The sequence below is a fragment of the Monodelphis domestica genome, chromosome 6 (assembly GCF_027887165.1).
Source record: "Monodelphis domestica isolate mMonDom1 chromosome 6, mMonDom1.pri, whole genome shotgun sequence".
Classification (NCBI taxonomy): Eukaryota; Metazoa; Chordata; class Mammalia; order Didelphimorphia; family Didelphidae; genus Monodelphis; species Monodelphis domestica.
Genome location: NC_077232.1, coordinates 126,753,506 through 126,776,836, shown reverse-complemented (window position 1 = coordinate 126,776,836; position 23,331 = coordinate 126,753,506). Strand labels below are relative to the sequence as shown.

The following is a 23,331-nucleotide window of genomic DNA, read 5'->3' as shown; positions in this document are numbered from 1 at the left end:
TTCTCAATTGCTGATACAGATGCCATAAAATTTAAATACAGCCATTTAATTCAGTATATGAATAATTTGCTCTTGGCCTCACCAAATGCTGAAGGATTCTAAGAGGATAGCAAGCACTTTCTTCAGAGCTACATAAGAGAGGCCAAGAGGTCTCCAAAAACAAAGTTCAGTGGTGTCTCCCCAAGGTACAATATTTAGGCTTCATTTTAACTGCTGGGTCCTGTTTAATTTCTCCTAAGCATATTAAAAATATCCAAAAGTTAAGGGCTTCTACCACTAAAAAGGAATTTAGGGTGATTCTTGGAGCAACAGGATTTTGTCAGCAGTGAATCCCTTGCTATGGGAAAATCACTAAGCTCCTTGTAGCAAAAACTTGGTTTTTGCTAAAACTTGGTTCACAAAAAACTTGGTTCCTGAACCACTTAAACTGGAGCAGAACATTTAAGAGCTCTTTTGAATTTTTAAAAAAGCTATCCTGTCTGCCCCTGCTCTAGGCATCCAAATTACGATAAACCATTTACCTTATGTGTCCATGAACAAAAAGGGGTAGCTTCAATGTTCTGACTCAACTTTTGGGATATGCTCAATGCCTGGTGGCCTATTTTTCAACCCAGCTTGACCCAGTAGCTGCCAGAGCACCTTAGAGGAGAAGCTACAACAGCTTTATTGGTAACAAAATCTGCCAATCTGGTATTGGGGTGCCGGCTGACCATAATGTATCCACATGAGGTTGAGATATTGTTATGAATACATAGGATACAGGCATTTACTGACCAAAGGATTACTAGGTATGAGATAACCCTACTGAATAATGAACATATCACACTAAAACACTGTGGTGTTCCTAATCCTGCAACCTTGCTCCCTGATTTATCAATTTCCAGAGAACCTTTACATGACTGTATATCTTTAGTGTCCACTGTTGATAAACCTCATAATGATTTACTGGACACCCCTTTGGATGATTTGGATTTAATATTATTTACGGATGGTTCTTCATTTATGAGGGATGGTGTGTGCTATACAGGAGTTGCAGTAGTTACCAAATTTGATACTCTGTAGTCAGTTTCTTTACCCTCAAATGTAAGCGCACAGGGTGCACAATTCACAGCTTTGAAACACACCTGTATCATTGCAAAGGATAAAAGAGTCATAATTTACACAGACTTCTGCTACACCTTTGGTATATGTCATATCATTGGCATACTATGGCTTCAGAGGGGATTCTTAACATCAGCTGGAAAAAGTATTGCCAATGCAAACCTTATTACTGAACTTCTTTCTGCCATTCAGCTCCTTGAAGCTATAGCTGTCATCCACTGCTCTGCACATACAGGTGGCATTGACCCTGTCTTCAGGGGAAATAACCAAGCAGAAATGGCAGCAAAACTAGCAGCCTTAGAAGGCCCTGAATATAACAATTACTGATCATTTGGATCTATCCCTTTCTTATAATGACAAGGAAGAGGAAAAATGGAAGCAAGAATTTAAAGCAAAACAGATAAATGGAGTATGGGTATCATCAGATGGCAACCCCTGCTCCCTAGAGCTTTCTATAACTAGATTTGTCACTCCATTCATAAACATGATCATTTTGGCTCCCAAGGCATTGTAGACTGTTAAAAGAGTATGGATAGCTCCTGGTATAACTACAATTGCCTCCAAAGTATGTACAGCTTGTCCTATCTGCCAGGCCATTAATCAACATGCCTTTCAAGGAAAACCCTTTGGTAGACATCCTCTTGCTTACTTACCACTTGAGCATCTACAAATTGATTTTATCTCTAGGCCAAAATCTGGAAAATATAAATTTTGTCTGGTCATAGTTGATCAACTGACCAGGTGGCTTGAAGCATTTCCTACTGCTCATGCCACAAAGGCTTTTGCTGTTAAAATCCTTTTGAAAGAAATTATTACTCATTTTGGCCTTCCATCACATATTGATTCGGATAAAAGAACTATTTTTACTGATTTGACTTATCTCAAATTTATTAATGTTTGGGGATAACTCCTAAATTTCATATACCATATCATCTCCAGAGCTCTAGTCAAGTTGAACGAATGAATAAAGAACTTAATACCATGATTGGCAAATTGTGCACAGAGAGTCATTTAAAGTGGCCTGAAATTCTACCTCTGGCCCTATTTTATCTCAGAAGTAGACCCAGAGGTGATTTACACTTCTTACCATTTGAGATTCACCTATTTAGACACAACCATTTGCCCCTGCCTATACTCCATTATTAGGAGGGGATACAACCATTGCTACATTTATCAGACAATTACAAATGAAATTGTGAGAACTCCACGACTCTGGAACTACTGTTCAAGCAGGCCCCATTGATTTCTTGCTTCATGATTTAAAACCAGGTGATATTGTGTAAATAAAGAATTTTAAACATACTGGGTCAACTGAACCTGCTTATGATGGGCCATTCCAGATCCTACTAACTAAACCAAAGCCATAAAAATTGGAGGGTGTAAGGGGTAAATTTGGGTTGAGACTGAAGTAAAATTATTGATCACAAAGGATTTAATTTCTTATATCCCAAATGAAACACTCAAGTCAGAATGGAACTTTATAGTGATTTAATTACAATAGGAGGAAGAAGTTAAGAGAGAGAGAGAGAGAGAGAGAGAGAGAGAGAGAGAGAGAGAGAGAGAGAGAGAGAGAGAGAGAGAGAGAGAGAGAGAGAGAGAGAGAGAGAGAAAGGAGTTAATTTAAACTGCTCCAGCTCAGGCTGAGCCAGTCAGGAGTTCAAGGCCTTGGCCAAGGGGGGGGGGGTGCCTCCCCTGAGAGTCAAGGTAAAAGGGAGTCAGTCTTATCACTCACCATGTGACCATCTCAAGGAATCTGTCTGAGGGAGCTCCTCCAGGCTCGAGTTCCAGGATCGAACTGGCCCTCAGCCCTCTGCACAGGAAGTCATGAGAACTCCAAAAGCAGTTCTCTACATCACTTCCTCCATCTCACATGTGCCAATTGTGGCTCATGCTTGGCTTAGGACAGCCCAGGGGACAGTCTGTTGTTTCTTATTTGTCATCTGCTAGCACATGCCAGTGTAGTGTGGGTGTGTATATTCCTGGGTGCTACACTAAGCAAGATGGGGAAAATCTAAAAAATCACAAGGGACACATGGATTCATTGTAGCCATGTAAAACGAGTACCTTCTGTTAATGATAAATAATTGCTTGCACTGATTGTATTTGACCACTGATTGTGATTAGACTTCTTTATTGCTGGATTTTGTACTATTTTGTTACACTTTATTTGGCTGATCCTTGTATTTGCACAAATTGCCTTGAAGGGCAACACATGTACTACCTCAAAGAAGAAAATCTGTATTAGTAATCAATATTGACCTGATGTGCCTTTTATAAAATTTTGCACCTTTTCTAATTTTTTTTTGTATTTTCTTGAATGTATTATTGTTTTATCTACCTTATTTGTACTCACACTGCAGATCATGGTAAGTCACAGAGGAAATTAATCTTATTTTTTTGGAAACTAGTCTCTATGCTTTACCTCTGTATTTGTGAAATATACACATTTTAATATTTTGTTTTCTTCCTACATGTGTCATACAGTATTTGATTCCCCCCCTTCTTTTCTCATTTTTTTTTTGGCCTTTGAAACACATGTCACTAGTATTGAAAGGGATTTTTAAAAACTATTTTTACTTTTTGCAATAGCTAACCTAAGATGTCCATTTACCTAACATATAAAAGCACACCCCAAAAGGCTTTGGACTATGGCAACCTGTCACTAATTATTTAAATATTGTGAGACTTTTGCTCAATGACTATGTCAAATCTAAGAAGAAACAGATCATATAGGAGCAAAGAAATTCACCTGCAAAATGCCAAATGAGCACAAAAAGGTAAAAGAAACTAAACCAATCCTATGGGGACTGATGACATTCTGCACAAAAAGCACAATGACTTGATCATGTGTGAGACTCAAGGTTGTGGCTGTTTAACATGTGTTAAATGTAGGACTTCCTCATACCACACTCTCTATCAAGAACATATAACATCGATTATTCTGGTTCCATTATCCCAAAATAAAGTGAAGAAAAGGATTGAACTGGGGAATTCTATTTCCCATTTGTCTTGAGATCTAGTCTCTTTTTCTATTTTCTCTCATGATATGACAACTTACTGTAGTTCAGATTGTTAAATTGGGTTAGTGAATGAGTACTGTTGAACACTTATGGGATATGGGATATGGGGTCACTACAAGAACCTGTTGAGATTTGTGAAATTTTTTCCTTTTTTCTTTCTTCCCACGATTTTTCTCAAGTTTTCTTTTTATATTTTACATCTGACTCAGAGGTTATTTAAAAAATTTCTTTGATTCTTTGATATTCTTTATACTTGATTCATATGCCTTATGACTCGACCATGTATCACTGTGTAATTCCTACATGTATCCCTGTATTCTCCTCGGGGGAATGTATTATTATTGTCCTCAGGGGGGACTATGTTGTTGTTGTGAACTTTGACTTGAATTTGAGCCTAATTTAGAACAAGAGACTATCTCCCAGAGTCTAGAAGGCTTCATGAAGATGCTTGCAGGGACCATACACTGCACCAGAAGATACAGATTGAACTTTGAGATATGGAAAATTTGTACTTTGGGAGGGTTGAATGTTTTTGTTTTGAATGTACACTCTTATGCCAAAGGGGACTGCCCCCTAATTGGCTTTTTGCCAATGCACCTATTTTTGGTTTTGTTCATTCTTTTTTATTTTCCTCTTATCCCCAAATAATTATAATGTCCCTTTAAAAACTGTAATATTTGTATATACCTCCAGTTCAAGTAATAAATTAGTTATGTTTTCATGATCCATTGGAGAGTCTGGTCTCCCAAAGGATCACAGGGAGAATTGTATTGATTTTTGAATCTTGAACCCTAGAGTCTACATTTCCCACAATCCTCTTTCCCTTTTCCTATTTGTGCATCTCCTTACATTTATGGAGGTTTTGAGTTTCTGTTTTCTGCCCATGCAGGCTCTTGGGCTTGTACCAGCGTGGAAGAGCTGGAGGAAGGGAGCATTCTTTTCATTCATCTGTTTTTTAAAATTTCTCTTTGCACTAAGTGGATTTTAATAAATAGTATTAAATTAATACTTGGAGTATTGAATATTAATTTTAATCTTTACAATTGGAAAGGAAACACATCATTTGAAACAGAATGGCTATATGATAGATATGGGGGAATGCCAAATAATATCATAAAGAACAAAAATGAATATATTTTACAAGACAGGAAAAGACTTGTTAATAATGTGGGAAATGCCCCTAAGTCAATTCACTTCTTCCTGTGTAGTCAAATAGTTGATTCAGAGATTAAATAAGAATGAGTAAAAACCAAGAATAAGGAATAATAGTTAGAAAAAGATAAAAGATAAATAAACAATTTAACCCTGAACTATTTAAAGAAAGAACTAAAGATAAAAAAAGAAAAATGTCCAAAAGGGTCTCAGCAACTATCTGACTATTTAGTGAATAGAGATGATTTTTTCCCCAGCCACATATCAAAATTATATTTAGATTATAAACACTGACTTGAGCTTCTGGAAAAGTTCAGAGTTTCAAAAATGTCAGCTTAATTTGGGTCAATAATTTTGTGTTTTTGTCTGATAACTTGTAAAAGGAAAAATACAGGGTCCCAAAAGTCTTAGTGTATTTCTAAGTAATTAAGCTTAGAACTGCATCAATGCTTTGGAGATACCACGTATTTGAATAAATATAAAAATCTCTATTTCTATGCACAGGCATAAATATGCTGAGAAGTGCTCATTAGTACTTATTGTTGGAATTGGTTTGAAATGGTCAGGTAACATACCTAAAGGTTCGATTTTATAAAAGCTAGACTCCTATATCTTCTGAATTAGCTTTTGAGCAAAAACACTGTCTTCTTGATTATATCATCTATTCACCACCTTTAGTTAACATTGAATTCTATGTAAATATCTCAACTGCTAACATAGGTAAATAAATTAAATCAGTACAAACTAGCAGATACTAATATGATAAGCAAAACAGATGCTCAATGTAGAATAAGGTTATAAAACATTTTTAATGCTTACCTGTGGAGCAAGAAGAGGGAGCCTAATGTAAGCCAAAAGTTTACTAAGATCTTTACGTCTCTGCTCTAAATCATGACGGACCCATGTAAGGAGGGCATTTAGTATTGTTTCTTCATTAGGAATATTCATATCATCACTTGCCAAGAGCTTTGAAATTTCACTAGCTGGTAATAAAACAAATTCTTGGTTTCTAATTACTTCCATGAAATGTTCCTAAAAAAAAAGATTAAAAATGCAGATCTTTTAAAATATTCTCTGATACTATAGATTATTTAATAAAAACTCAAAGTTTCCAAAAACCATTTAATAGAACCAGTAAGGCACAATTTGTCCTTTTAATAACTTTTCATAAAGTAATGATTGTATATAAGGGAAAACAGTGAAAATAATGGGCTTCACCAAGTTTTATTGCTTTACAAGTAAAATGAAATCAAATAGCTTGGATATATTTTGTAATTGGATAGCATCACTTAGGCACTACTCCCCTTCAGGATGGGGATGATCCAGTAGAACTTGTGAACATCTTTGTATTCACTTCCCTTCCTCAGAATCTAGAATATTTTTGAGATTTTTTTTTTGAGATTTGCGCTTTTCCAAGGATATTCTCCACCATAAACCTTTATTTTTAGAACCACAGAACTAAATTTGGATGTGTTTATAGGGTTTAGAAAACACTTGGAAGCAAATCTGTCTTAGAAATTTACATGCTTAACATGATTTATGCATAGGACTCATTGGATCTATCTGACATCTAGCCCTAAGCACAATGGCTGTCTCATACCAGGCATTTAAGAAATATTATTAACTGAAGTAATGATGAACCAAAGGCTGGCTCTGTAATGGGGACCTGTATTCCCAAGTATTCTGAAGAGAAAAGTTTGACCTCAGTTTGGAACCAAGTCACTAGGGGTGTCCTATACTTTATCATAACATGTACAAATGCTGTTGTCTGCGCTAAATAGTAGCTCTCCCTGAACTATTAAATAAAATATAAATGAGAAGAAAATTATGCACAAGGATCATAATATATCATCTAATAATATGCAGTTACTATGATAATTTCATTTTGTTAAAAACAACTTAAACTACTTTTTTTTTTCTAATTCTCCTATAGTCAGTCCACATACCCTGTCTCATTTTACTGAAAAGATCAGTTCTTTGCACATAGGTACTTAATGTTTGTTGAATTGAAAATGCTGGCCAATTTAGAATGCAGTTAAAGAATGTAAGTAATCCATCATCTGAAACAGATTTAAGGTTAATATCATTTATATATTATAGCTATTTCTACCCACGTATTACAGCTAGCTTAAATAATAATCTAAAATATTTCAGTTCATCTTGCATTCCTTTCAGCTATAGTCATTTTAGTCAATTGATACCTGTCTATGTTATTCATATAGATATTTGTTTACTATTGACGGTCTGATGGAAACATCAGACCATCTGAAATATTTTGAATTTACTAGCATAAATTTGGGAATTTATATCGATATTCATCCACATTAGATATAAATATACAAAGGTATATATATTTGCATACACATTACTCAGTCATTAAAGAAAAAAGTATAAGCAAATATATTTGGAAAAATAAATTATTTTGATTAATTATGGTTTATTAAGATAGATTTAATTTAAAAAGTTTAACATTGACAAAATATGCTATTATAAATATTAGGATGTTAAAAAAAAGATACAAAACATAATAGGATTTAGACTATATCTGAGAATATCCCATTCCAAGAGAAAACACTAAAGCAGTGGTTCTCAACCTTTCTAATGCTGTGACCCCACAATACAGTTCCTCATGTTGAGGTGACCCCAAACCAAAAAATTATTTTGGTGGCTACTTCAAAACTGTAATTTTGCTACAGTTATTATTTGGAATGTAAATACTTGATGTGCATTATGTATTCTCATTGCTACAAATAAAACATAATTTAAACATAGTGATTAATCACAAAAACAATATTTAATTATATGTTGATAAATATTAATCCAGCAGGAGGCAGCCTGAGCACTGGGGCAGGAAGTAAGTCCTACATGGGGAGGTTGTCTTGTAAATCTTGAAATCTCTCAGACTTGTGAATGTTAAAAATTTCCCCATCGGGGAATTCTTAATTGGAACAAATTCCCTACTGAGAAACATTCCCCATTTTGATGTGAGAACTCACCAGGATCAGAAATGGGAGGACCTCTACTCCAACCGTACTTAAGACTGCTTTAGGGGGAAAAAAACTCCTGGCTAAACAAAGAAAGTACTTGGATCCATGCTTATGGTGGGGCAAGGAGTTCTTTGAGCCAGGCCTGTTTTTAGAATTGATACAATGAGATGCTAGGTACCTCAAAGGGTCGATCAAGTTTTGTCTTAATGAGATTAGTTGACTCAGCTGTGTTTTCACTGGTTCAGATTTATTGATGAAATTAGTCGACACAACAGCATTTTTTTTTCTGACTTACTAATGAGATTAATCTACTCAGCTGTGAATTCAAAATGGGCTGTCTTTTGGAAAACATCTACAGTGATTGGTAGATGTAGGGACTTAGGGGAGGTGACATGGGAGAAAAACCCCTATATAAGAAAAAGCAGAATCTCTTGAGGGAGATATTCTTTTGGAGAAATCCTTTTGGAGGATCTCTGATGAGGACAGCTTGGGAAGAATCTCTTGAGAGAGGCTTTTTGGAACAGTCTCTGGCTGGAAGGCTCTCTGGTGAAGTCAGCTGAGATAGAGCTGGCCTGGTGTCACTAGAATCCTTGTTTAGGCAGACCTTGTGGTGAGTGTTAAAAGACTGACTGACTGATTCTCTCTCTTAAGACTCAGGTCTAGGCCATATTGGCTTGAGGCCCTTCATAATTATTCCTTTCCTACTCTTTCTCTCTTTCTCTAATTCCTCATTATATTATTAATTAAAAATCTCCATAAAACCTAGTTGACTTGGGTATTTGAATAATTGGGAATATTTCCCTGGCGACCACCTTATATTTGATTTAAAACCAAGACACTGTAGTGAAACATATTTTTCTGCGGTCAAATTTACTCACCCTCTCTTATATCTATCACAATTTATATCTTCCACTATTTTAATCACTACAGTTTAAGACCTCAACCATTTTAAATCTCACAGTCTGCAGACACTGCTTTCTTCTTTCTGTTGTCTCCCTCCAGCTCGAGCTAAGGCTTCACTTTGCTGGGGTTACTCGGCTCCGTTATCTGCTCCAGGACTTGTTCTTAACCCCTCCGGAGCCAGCTCCCGGGTGCTCTCTCTGGGTCTCTGTTTGAGTCCGGTCTCAAGGAAAGAGGGTAAATCCATCGCCCCTTATTGGGGGAGGGCTGCTTATAGGTAACTAATATTAGTACAATATGCGGGCAGCAGGGTCCCCATTCTTTCCGAGATCTTGCTGTAAAGTAGCACGATTTCTCAGTGGCTAAAGCCATTGGAAATATGTATTTTCTGATGGCTTTAGGCGACTCCTGTGTTTTGGTTGTTTGACCACACAGGTTGAGAACCACTGCACTAAAGTATAGTTCCATAATAAAATAACATGAACTTAATGGTAATATCTCAAAATTACCATACAAAAAGCCAACAGACTGGTTTTATACAGAAGTGGCAATAAGAATCTGATAATTTTTTTTCTGTCAATAAAATCAAAGAAAGAATATTTTATTCTCCATTTTCTATCCCAAGGAATACTTAAATTATATCTGGGACTTTTAAATTTCATTCAATTATTTTATAATTACATGGTCTAATGATTTATGAACATTGCAATTTTATATATATGCATGGAAATTTTATTACTATTTTACCTCATACATCCCCAAAATTTGAAGAATATGATTAAAAAGTGGGAAAGATCAATAAAATGTACAGATTAAGTTAAATCTTAACTAAGCATGATAACTATAGCATGAATGTACCATATACTGACATATTTAACCATGTTCCTTAAATGATAAACTGACAAACAATAATGACAATTGCAAAATGCTTTACATATATTGTCTCATTTGATTGTCACAATAATCCTGTTAGTAGGTGCCATTGGTAGAGCTATTTCACTTATGAGGAATCAGAGTTCAGAGAAATTAACTGACATGTCCCTCACCATACTGGCAACAAGTGTCCAAGTAGAATTTGAACTTAGATTTTTCTATCTTCAAGTTCAATATGCTATCTACTACATCAAATTGCCTCTTCAGTAAAGCATTGATTAATTTTAATAAATTAACAACTTACTGAAATATTTTATATAGAAAAGGTATTCAAAATGCTCCTACAAAATGATCTTTATGTAGTAATACTTTATGTAGTTCATCATACTGATGGAAATTATGTAATATTTCAAACTAAACTAATGGAAACTGTTCAATGAGAAATAGACAACTGTACTATCTGAGACTATTCAGTGATAGATTTCACTATTTGGGGGCAAATGCTAATTTCAACTGAACTGTTGGTTTTATTTTTTAATTTGCCAATTATATGTATTAAATTTCCATACAAGTTTTCCTAAGTTATATGATTGAACTCATTTAACCTTCCCTCCCTTCCCTCCACCCTCCCAGGGCTGGCAGGCAATTTGATCTGGGTTATACATGTATTATCATGTTAAACATATCTCCAATATGCTCATTTTTGTGAGTAATCATAAAACCAAACACCAAAAACATAAACCCAAATAAAGAAATGAAAAATCACAATCTTTCATCTGCCTACTGAACTGTTGGTTTTTTGAAAATTAGCTTTTCTAGAGCTTTATAAAAAACATAGAATTTTATATGGGGAAAGAAGTTCATAAGAATTGATTAAAAATAAAAAGTATTTTATTATTTCAGGGATGTCTGAGTTTTAAAGGTTTTCAAATAATAAGATTCTATTTTTTTCTTCCCATTTACTTCCTCTCCCAATGAACAACAGAAAGGAAAATTAAACCCTCACAACAAGCCATTTTTTGCCCAGGCCAAGTCCAAAAATATAGGTCTCATTATGTTATCTTGAGTTTATCCCCTCGTCTGTCAGAAAATGGATGGCTTGCTTTATCTTCAGTAGTCTGGAATTGTGGTTTGCCACTACATTGATCAGAGTTCTCATGTTTTTCATAATGTTGTTGTTAATATAAATTGTTCTTCTGTTTCTGCTTCATTCATACATACAAGCCTCCCCAGTTTTCTCTGAAACCACCTATTTTTACAGGTGTTATGGTATAATAATATCTCATTATATTCTTTTACCATAATTTTTTAGCCACTTTCCTATTGACGAGAATAGCCTTAGTCTTTAGGGTTTGTTTATTTGTTTTACTATTACAAAAAAAAAAAGCTACTACAAATATCTTTTGTACATATGGGCCCTTTTCCTTTGTTTGGGGGATTGTTGGAGTATAGATCTAGCCATGGTATCAATAAGTCAGAGTATGCCCAGTTTAGTTACATTTTGAGTATAATTCCAAATTCCAATTCCCAGCTACACCAACAGTGCATTACATTTCCTATTTGTCCACAGATCCTCTGATATTTGTCATTTTCCTTTTTTGCCATCTGTGCCAATCTTAAAGGTATGAGGTAGATCCTCAAAGTTACTGCAAATTTCATTTCTCAAAATAATGGTGATTTAGAACACTTTCTCACATAGTCATTGATAGCTTAGATTTCTTCCTTTGAAAAATGTCTCTATACCCCAAAGAGACAATAAGGTGTACCCCAAAGAGATAATAAGGAAAAAGACTTGTACAAGAATATTCATAGCTGCATTCTTTGTGGTGGCCAAAAATTGGAAAATGAGGGGATGCCCTTCAATTGGAGAATGGCTGAACAAATTGTGGTATATGTTGGTGATGGAATACTATTGTGCTAAAAGGAATAATAAAGTGGAGGAATTCCATGGAGACTGGAACAACCTCCAGGAAGTGATGCAGAATGAGAGGAGCAGAACCAGGAAAACATTGTACACAGAGAAGACTGATACACTGTGGTACAATCGGACGTAATGGAATTCTCCATTAGTGTCAATGCAATGTCCCTGAACAATCTGCAGGGATCTAGGAGAAAAAAACACTATCCACAAGCAGAGGACAAACTGTGGGAGTAAAAACACTGAGGAAAAGCAACTGCTTGACTACAGGGGTTAAGGGGACACGTCTGAGGAGAGACTCTAAATGAACACTCTAATGCAAATACCAACAACATGGAAATGGGTTCGAATCAAGAATATGTGTGAAACCCAGTGGAATCACACGTCGGCTATGGGGGGAAGGGGAGGAAAAGAAAATGATCTTTGTCTCCAATGAATAATGTTTTGAAATGACCAAATAAAATATTGTTTAAAAAAAAAAGAAAAAATGTCTCTCTATATTTTTTGACAAAGCAATTCTGACTATCCCATGAAATTAAAAAAATTTTTTTTCCAATTGCATATAAAAACAATTTTTAACATTTGCTTTTTAAATTTTGAGTTCCAAATTTTCCCTCCCTTTTGATCTTCTCCCCCCATCTGAGAAGATAAGCAGTACAATATATGGGCCAGCCATGCAAAACATATTTCCATATTAGTCATGCTATAAAAGAAAACAGATGCCTCCCCCTAAAAACATGAAAACCAAAAAAACCAAAAAAATTTATATTTCAATACATTCAGACACCACCAGCTCTTTCTCTGGAGGTAGATAATATTTTTCATTTTAAGTCTTTCAAAATTGTCTTGGATCTTTGTATTGTTGAGAAAGTTATTATTCATAATTGATCATTGTACAATAATACTTTTGCCATATTCAATATTCTCATTTTACTTATCTCACTTTACTTCATATAAGTTTTTTCTGAAATCCTTCTTTGTCATTTCTTATAACAATAGTATTCCTTCATAATCATATCACTTTTAACTAGATTTTTGGGCTACTTTTCCTATGTTTAAAACAATGTTTGCTGCCCCTGCTTTTCTTACTTCAGCTGAAGCATAATAAATTCTATAACCTCTTACATTTATTCCATGTGTGTTTTTCTGCTACAAGTATGTTTCTTGTAAACAGCATATTGCAGGATTCTGGTTTTTAATCTACTGTTATACACTTTCATTTTTTAGGAGAGTTCATCCTATTCATATTCACAGTTATGATTACTGTGTATTTTTCTTCATCCTGTTTTTCCTTGTTTACGTCAGTCTATCTGTCCATCACACTATGTGTGTGTCTCTCCTTCCTCCCTACATCCTTCCCTTCACCCTGGCTCTCATCATGTATTTGGTTATTGAGTCTTCTATCTCCCAATTCATCTTCCCTTCTACCAGTTCCTTACCTTTGCTTATCACCTTTCCTGAAGGGTAAGATAGACTTCTATATCCAACTGAGTGTGTATACTATTCTAATTTTGAATCAATTCTGATAATAAGGTTCAAGTGTTGCCCTCCATATGTTTCCCTCCACTATAAAAGCTGTTTTTTTCCTCTTTTATGTGAGATAATTTACTTCATCCTACTTCTCCCTTCCCCCTTCTCCTAGTAATCCCTCTTTCTCACCTTTATATTTTATTTTTTTGTATATCATCCCATCATCGTCAATTAAAACTCATGCCCTCTGTCTAGGTATACTACTTTAAAAAAAAATTTTAATTAACTTTAGAATATTTTTTCATGGTTACATGATTCATTTTCTTTCCTTCCCCTCCCTGAGCCAATGAGCAATTCCAAAGGGTTTTACATGTATCATTGATCAAGACCTATTTCCTATTATTAATATTTGCAATAGAGTGATCGTTTAGAGTCTATATCCCCAGTCATATCCCCAATTGAACCATATGATCAAGCACTTGTTTTTCTTCTGTGTTTCTACTCCCATAGTTCTTTCACTGGTGGGAAAAGCATTTCTCATAAGTCCCTCAGAATTATCTTGGATCATTGCATTGTGTCCATTACGTTCAATTGTGGCACAGTGCATCAGTCTCTGTGTACAATATTCTTCTGGTTCTGCTCCTTTCACTCTTAATCAATTCCTGGAGGTTGTTCCAGTTCACATGGAATTCCTCCAGTTTATTATTATTTTTAGCACAATAGTATTCCATCACCAACAGATAGCACAACTTGTTCAGCCATTCCCCAATCAAAATTCCCCATTTTCCATTTTTTTTTTGCTACCACAAAGAACGTAGCTATAAATGTTTTCGTACACACGTTTTCCCCTATTATCTCTCTGGGGTACAAACCCAGCAGTGCTATGGCTGGATCAAAGGGCAGGCAGCCTTTTAAAGTACTTTGGTCATAGTTCTAAATTGCCTTCCAGAATGGTTGGATCAATTCACAACTCCACCAGCAATGCATTATTAGTGTTTCAATTTTGCCACATCCCCTCCAATATTTATTACTTTCCTTTGCTGCCATATTAGCCAATCTGCTAGGTATGAGGTGGTACCTCAGAGTTGTTTTGATTTACATTTTTCTAATTATAAGAGATTTAGAACACTTTTTCGTGTGCTTATTGATCATTTTGATTTCTTCATATGAAAACTGCCTATTCATGTCCCTTGTCAATCAATTGATTAAGGGTATACTCGTTCTTAATGCTCTAAATAAGGATAAAATTGTTATGAGTTACAAATATCTTCTTGTGTAAGAGTATAAATAGTTTAACCTTATTGAATCTATTATTCTTTCTCTTTTGGGCTGACCTTTTTATCCTTCTTTTGAGTCTTGTATTTGAAAAACAAAATTTTTGTTCAGCTCTGGACTTTTCATTAGAAATGATTTAAAGTCTTCTATTTCATTGAATATCCATTTTGTCCCCTGAAGGATTGCACTTAGATGATTCTTTCAATTTCTATTTTGCTCTCTTATTCATGAATATCAGGGCAATTTTCTTTGATAACTTCCTGAAATATGAGGTATAGGTTCTTTATCTCTCTCTTTTTTTACTATGGTATTTAAGTAGGCCAATAATTCTTAAATTATCTCATTAGAGGGATTTTCTTAATCTTTCACTCTGTTTCTTTAAGAGGCAGGAGAGCAGAATTTCTAAGCAGAGCAGAATTGACAGGGTTCAGTGAGCCAGAGCTAAAGATTCTGTTGCCAAGATGACTACGGGAGAGATAAGGAAGGAACATTTGGCAGTTAGAGTCTTTGGCCTTTGGATCTCGCGAGAGCAAGGGGTCTGTCTCTGATTCTGCTATTAGAACTTGGCAGTTAGGGGTTTTTGCCTCTGGATCTCAACAGAGGAGGAGGTCTGTCTCTGCTACTGGCAGTTTGACTATTGACAGTTGTGGACAAAAACAGATTTAAGAAATTCGTGGGTGATGAATGTCTGATTATTTAGGAAGATATGTAGTTAGTCAATCAGTTTTAGATAGTGTAGGTTAGATAGACTTGGTATTTACCAGGCAAGAAGAACCTGTCCTTTGAAGACAGTTAAGAGTAGGTTTTTTAGAAATTTTTGTTAGGATTAGGAATTTAGCTATAGTGATAGGGTAGGAGAATAATAATACCTCTTTCCTTTTTTTTCTATTTCTTATCTTTACTTCTTAAATTAAACTAAGTGTTTTATTTAATTGTTCTCCTCACTTATGTCAAACTCCTACAGTTTAACCCTTATAAGCCCTTCCAATCTATTTTCCAGGTTAGTTGTTTTTCCAATAAGATATTTTTGCACATTCTTTTTTTTCATTCTTTTAATTTTGTTTACTGTGTTATGAAATTGTTAATATCCACTTTTCCAATTCTAACTTTTAAGGAATTATTTTTTTTCAGTGAGATCTTGCACTGCCTTTTCTTTTTGCCAATTTTACTTTTTAAGGAATTGTTTTCTCAAGTGAATTTTTGTACATCTTCCATTTTTTGTTCTTCCTTTATCAAGAGGTTGATTCTTCTTTCATGATTTTCTGAGATCATTCTCATTTCTTTTCCTAATTTTTCCTCTACCTCTCTTATTTGATTTTTAAAATCTTTTTCCAGCTCATCCAGGAATTTTTTGGGGGGAGAGTTGACACCAATTCACATTTTTCTTTGAGGTTTTGCTTGTAGTCATTTTGATACTGTTGTCCTCTTCTGAGTTTGTATTTTGATCTTCCCTGTCACCATAGTAACTTTATATGGTTAGGGCTCATTTTTTCCCAGTCTATTTCTTGAGTTTTAACTTTATGTTAACATCGGGCTCTGCTCTTGGGGTCAAAAGGATACTATCCCAAATTTTAGATTTTTTGTGATGCTGCTTTCAAATCGAATTCTGGGAACCTGTAAGTTTTTGGTTCTTCCAAAAAGAGTATTATCTAGGCCTGACATGGCAAACCTATGGCACACAGAACTTTCTCTGTGGGCATGTGAAACCTTCACTCACCAGACTTAGTTACTAGAAAGACAGAAGGACTTGGACATAGTTGCTCCCTTTCCCCTCTACACTGAGCCTCCATGCACCTCTGCCCAGGAGCCCAATAGCAGCATTTACTCCCTCCCCTCAGTGGAGTATTCTGGCAACTCTCCTTCACCTCTCCACATGTACCTCTCCCTTCCTTGAGCAGAGCACTTGAGCCACTCCCCTCTTTCTTCCTCCCCTGTCTTAGGTAAGATGGCAAGAGTGTGGGGGTGGCATCTGTTCTCTTGGGAGGAGGAATGGCACTGTCTGCGAAGGACATGGTGCATGGTCTCTAAAAGGTTTGCCATCACTGATCTAGGGAAAGGTGTGATCACTGCTCTCCTTGCCTCTTCTCTGGTCTATGAGCAATCAGAGATGCTCTTTTCTGCCCTTTAACAGTCGCATCCTTTATGTGCTAGTGTTTCTTCCTCGTCTTGGGCCTGAGGGGCCTGTGATCTGGATCTCCCTGTATGATCAATGCAACAAAATCTGACACCAAGTGTCAGCAAAGTATACCCTGGAAGCTCCTTCAAACAGGTTGTCTACACCCCCTTACAATCTATGGGCTAAGTGTTCTAGAAGTTACGGCTGCTGATTTAGTCATTCCTAAAGCCTGCACAGGCTTGTCCAGGCTTTACTTTTGCTAGACTACATTCCATTCTTACCCCAGTGAGATAGAGCTTTCCTATAAAACTTCTAAGTTGTCTTGGGAGGGAAAGTTGTTTCAACTCCCCTCCTCCAAATCATTTTTGTTTTTTTGGTTTTGCTATTCACAGTTCATTCTGAGACATTATTTAAAATTTTTTTGCATAGGAATTTGAGAGAGCTCAGATGAATTCCTTCTGACTCTATCACCTTGTCTCTGTCCCTACAAATATTTGTTTCTTAAACTGATTTTCACATACCTAGAACTTGATAGCTGATAGATATTTTAACCTCAACATGTCCAAAATAGAACTTGTTATCTTTCCCCCTAAACACTCCCTCTCTTGCTTTCCCTATTACTGTAGAGAACAACACCATCCTCCAAGTCTCTCAGGCTCACAATCTAAGTGTAATCCTTGAGTCCTCATATTTATCACCCCTGAGAGCTGAGCTATTGCCAACGCCTATTAATTTTACTGTGACAAAATCTCTCAAACATGTCACCTCTTCTCTGACACTGCCATCACTCTAGTACAGGGCCTCATAACCTAAGGCCTGGACTATTGCAATAACTTTCTGATGGCTCTGTTGATCATCTGTTCCCACTCCAATTTATCATCCATTCAGCCACCAAAATGATTTTTCTAAAATCCTATCTTCTATAGGGAGTCTTTCTTAATTATTTCCCATTTGTCCTGTATATATATGTATATATTGCTTATACATATTTGTTTGCTTCTTTTCTGCCTTAGTTTAGTTTCTGAATTTCTTGAGGGCAGAAACTATCTTTTGGCTCTTTCTGTGTCTTTAGTATGTTGCACTGCATTTGACACAGAGTAGACATTTAATGCTTATTGACTGGCTGGTTTAATTCTGTATTACCATTTAGAGTGCTGAAATGATATGGTTAATCTTATACATCAATATTTCAGGACACCAAGATTTCATTTTGGGCAACTAGGTGGTGCAGGGGATAAAGTACTGGACCTGCAGTAAGAAAAGCTTATCTTCTTGAATTCAAATCCAGACTTAGACACTTTATTGGATATGTGATCCTGGGCAAGTCATGTAAACCTGTTGGCCTCAGTTAATCATCTGTAAAATTAACTGAAGAAGGAAATGACAAACCACACCAATACCTTTGCCAAGAAAATCTCAAATAGGATCACAAAGAATTTGATCTGACTGAAAACAACTGAACAACAAAATATATTACATTAGTGTGGGGGCTTTTCTTTACCAATGCAAAAGCAACCTATCTCTGAGAACTGATGTGGCTGATCAATTCATTGCCCAATAGCCAACTTGGTAATAGAACCTTTTTAAGTTTAGTGAGGTTGATTTTCAGAGAGTAAATATAGTATATTCCTAACCAAGTTTTTAAAGTCTTTCTAGACTGGTAGTATGCTACCTTTTAGAATTTAGGTGTATCTCTGTGCTCATGATGAGATATTGAAGTAAGACTTTAGTGGATGTAATCAGTCATTAAAATTTTAGAGATAGAAGAAAGTTTTGTGAATACAGACTATAACCCTCTTATTTGAAAAAAAGTTAAATGGCTTTTTTTGAGAGCCAGTTAGTAGCAAAGCCAGTAATAGAACCCAGAAATATCCTGAGTCCCAGTTCACTTGACAAAAAAGATGCATTATCATATCAACATCTTTTATTACATGATTCATGCACATCTTGAGGATAATTTTATATCTGAATCGACAGGAAATGCAATCTAAGCTTTATTCATTTTTATTTTAGTTCTCTTTTATAGAACAAGTAACTAGAATGTGTCAAAGTGCTTGCTAGTGTATTTTTTAAAATGTCAAATATATTTTAAGCAAATGAAATTATACAAGGATATGCTATGATTGAAGACCCAATCTGGCTATACATTTTTATGTAGTTTCCATAGTAACAATTAAAACCAAAGAATATGCCTCTGAATTAGTCATTATTACTAGAATCCAATTTTGTATCTCTGTTGGAACTAAATAACACCAAAAGATGGCCTTGGGAAAAACTATCTACCATAATTAATTAGTTATGAAAATAGCTTTTAAAAATCTAACTAATTTAAATTTAATTCATGTCACAGTGATAATTCTCTCTAAATTAAACAATTAGTGACCTAAATGCACACAAATAGGATCCCATGAATAAAACTCCTTGCTAAGAAATAGATGTTTTGTTTGTTGCCCAATCAAACTGGTTATGAGGCAAAAAGCCAATGATTTATATAACCTACAGGGATACAAGATTAAAATCTTAAAAAGTGAAAACAGTGGTGATTATAAAAGAAATCTGCCAAAACAATTTTCTTAGTTTGATAAGCTAATATTGTGTCAACTTCTTGAATTACTTTAGTGACAATTTCTAGGTTCTAAAGTAAAGCTCTGAGGTTTGTAACTGTTCTTTGTTTCATTGTCAACCCAGCTTGGCATCAGGAAGTCTCTCTGTTAACATGGGAGAAAGAACTTAGAAATATGAGGTCACTAGTAGTAGACTACATCCGTATCAGGAGTTACTGAACTTCAACCTGTAAACTTCTTTCTTTTAGCAGAAAGTTATCTTTCTTTTCTAGGATATATGGCTTTTAAAGAGATGTTTCTGATGAAGGCAGAGCAGAGACAGGAACTGATATTACCTCCACCTTAAATAGAACTCTGGAGCAGCAGAACCAACAAAATATTGGGGCAAAAATTTTCTAACACAGCAATTTAGAAAGTTGGCAGGATCATTAGAGTGGTGGTCAGAATTGGAGCACAGAGATGACAAGGAATGCTGAGGTATCAGCAGTAGGCCTGGGGGAAATTCATCAGTGGTAGCAACAGCAACTTTAGGAGCTAATAATCCATAGAAAATAAGGAGGTTGGATAATTGGTCAGAAGGAGATTACAGGGGACACTTTGCTAGCACTGGGTGCAGGACCCTTTTGCATTGCTCATATGTAGTTCTGGGTCATAGTACCAGAACTAAGAGCTCACTAGAACTTGGATAGGCAGGGTTGCAGGAGCTCTGATTCGAGTTCCAGGGTGCTGAAGAGTGTTTCTGGTCACTCACAGACCAGACCATAGGCCAGGAGATTAGTGAGCACATCTCTCCTTAGGTCATATGGCTTTGGAAGAATTGAAAACATACAGATCCCTAGGGCTACATCTGAAATAGATGAGAAAAAGCCCTGAGGTTTAGGACAGTGCCTCCTTCACCCCAGAAGAATAGCCTAACCTTAACAAGGTTATAAGTCAAGACATAGGCTTGAAAAATTAGCAAGCAAACAAACCAAAAAACCTGATCAATAGAACTTACTTTAGTGGCAGGAAAGATTAAGACACAAATCCAGGAGAAAATAATGAAATCAAAATAGCTCTATGAAAAACTTCAAAGAAAAATGTGAATTAGTCCAAAGCCTCAAAAGAATTTGTGGAAGAATTCAAAAAGGATTTTTAAAAAACCACATGAGAGGTAGAGAAAAATTGAGAAAAGAAATGGGAGTGATGCAAGAAAATCATGAAAACAGAATCAATAGCTTGGTAAAGGAGGCACAAAAAAAGCTGAAGAAAATACCAACCAACTGCAGATGTCAAAACTAGGAAGAGTGAAAACAGAAAGATTTCCCTGATGAATATTGATGCAAAAATTCTAAAGAAAGTACAAATAAGGAGATTATAGCAATATATCACAAAGATCCATACCATCCACAGGTGGCATTTATGCCAGGAATGATGGGCCTGTTCAATTTTAGGAAAACTATTGGCATGATTGAACATATCCATATCAAACCCAGCAAAAAAATCATATGACTGTTATTTTGCTGGGGAGGTGAAGCTATGCACAGAAGCTCAAAGTCACCATGAGAATCCTTTCCAACAAATTTTAAAATAAAATAATGCCACAAAACAAATAGAGGAGTGAAAGAAACAATAAAGAGACAGAGTAAAACAACTTTTAAGAAGAGAAAACCTAAAAAGATAGGCAGAGAACATCTGGGACACTGGGGTGAGAGGGGAGCACAGACAATAGCAGGCTATAGCAAGCAAGCCAAAAAGCAAGGCACTCTACCCCCCACCCCCATTTGCTGGGTCCTTCCATCTGGCTCCAGTCTCACCATTGCTTTGGGGCACATCCAGACCAATCCAGTTGAACCGAATCCTACCTCAGAGCTCAGGGAGGCCAGGACCCCTCCCACCCCCAGAGAGTGCAAAGTCTCCAGCAAGGACAAGAACCTGGGGTGGGCAAAGGCACTGGGGAACCTTGCGGAGAAGCAGCTGGAGAGAACTGGAGAGAGCCTGGGTGGCCCAGCCTTCCAGGAGTCTTTGGCCTCAGAGCACATACAGCCCAACCCAGTTGAACTTAATCCGATCAAAAGCCTCCAAAGGACAGGTAAGCTAACATTCCTCCCCTAGAGACAGTACCAAGAGATCTGACAAAGCTCCAAGAGGGAAGACTGACAGCCTTCCACCCCAAAAAAAGAGGAGCAAGAGCACAGACAAATATGGGGAGCAAAGAAGGGGTAAACTCGAGCAAGCAACAGAAAAAGAAGAAAGAAATTACAATAGACAGCTTCTGCACAGGTAATGAGCAAAGAGCAAATGAAACAGAGGAGGAGGGATCAGCAAAGGAAAAATCAGAAATCCCAGCAAATTGGATGCAGGCTTTGGAAGAACTCAAAATGCAATTCAAAACACAATTAAGAGAGGTTGAAGACAATTGGGAAAAGAACTTAAAAACTAAGATAAGTCACCTGGAAACAGAGGCACTTGAATTAAAACAAGAAAATAGTGTCTTGAAAGCCAAAATCAACCAGCTGGAAAATGAGGCAAAGCAGATGAAAGATGAGGCAAAGCAGATGAAAGATGAGGTGAAGAAGATGAAAGATGAGAAAAAGGAGATGAAAGACGAGGTAAAGAGGATGAAAGATGAACTCCAAAGAAAATCAGACCAAAAGGAAAAGGATAACCAAAAAGCCAAGGATGAAATCCAGTCTTTAAGAACCAGAATACAACAACTAGAATCAAGTGACCTCACAAGCCAGCAGGACACTATAAAACAAAACCAAAAGAATGAAAAAATTGAGGAAAATATGAAGCATCTCATTCACAAAACAGAGGATTTAGAAAATCGTTCAAGGAGAGACAATTTAAGAATCATTGGTCTACCAGAAGACCATGATAAAAGAAAAAAGCCTGGACATTATATTACAGGAAATTATTAAAGAAAACTGCCCCGATATCCTACAACAAGAGGGAAAAGTGGAGATTGAAAGAATCCACAGGCACCTCTTGTACTTAATCCCCAACTAACAACACCCAGGAATGTTATAGCCTAATTCAAGAACTACAAGACCAAAGAAAAGATATTACAAGCTGCCAAGAAGAAGTCATTCAGATACCAAGGAACCACAGTGAGGATAACTCAGGATCTGGCTGCATCCACACTGAAAAAAAGAAAGGCATGGAATATGATATTCTGGAAAGCAAGGGAACTAGGTCTACAACCAAGGTCTACAACTACCCAGCAAAACTGACTATATTCTTACAGGGGAATGTATGGTCATTCAATAAAATAGAAGAATTTCAAGAATTCGTAAAGAAAAGACCAGACCTGAACAGAAAATTTGATGTGTAAGCACAGAACTCAAGAGAATCCCCTAGTGGGGGAGGGAAGCAGTACAAGGGAGGGACTGGTTGGGGGGGTTAATTTTAGAAAGAATACAGGGAGAATACGGGGTGGGTATAAGTAGGGAGGGGGGTAGAAAGGGAAGTAAAATAATGGTGGGAACTAGGGGGACTGTATAAAAGCAAACATTGGTGTAGAAGGAAATAGTGAAAGAAGAAAAGGCAGGAACAGGAGCAGAAATCAAAATTCTTGGAAATACACAGCTAGTAATCATAACTCTGAATGTGAATGGAATGAACTCAGCCATAAAATGCAAGCGAATAGCAGAGTGGATTAGAGTCCAAAACCCTATCTACCATATGCTGTCTACAAGAAACACATATGAGAAAGGTAGATACACATAGGGTGAAAGAGGGTGGAGCCAAATCTATTGGGCATCAACTGACAAAAAGAAGGCAGGAGTTGCAATCATAATATCCGACAAAGCCAAAGTAAAAATAAATCTAGTTACAAGAGATAGGGAAGGTAATTACATCCTGATAAAAGGCAGTATAGACAGTGAGGAAATATCTGTACTCAACATGAATGCACCAAATGGCATAGCATCCAAATTTCTAAAGGAGCAACTAGAGAAGCTCAAGGATGAAA

General features: G+C 36.2%; 1 protein-coding gene across 5 annotated transcripts in view; it reads right to left on the bottom strand.

The window, feature by feature from the left end:
• KLHL5 (kelch like family member 5) overlaps positions 1–23,331 on the bottom strand; it is a 160,841-nt gene that overhangs the window by 34,476 nt on the left and 103,034 nt on the right. For all 5 annotated transcript variants that reach the window (XM_016423281.2, XM_056802543.1, XM_007507915.3 and 2 more), the window contains one exon: positions 6,093–6,305. In XM_016423281.2, coding sequence (XP_016278767.1) covers positions 6,093–6,305 — 213 coding nt within the window. The remainder of the gene's footprint in view (positions 1–6,092; positions 6,306–23,331) is intronic.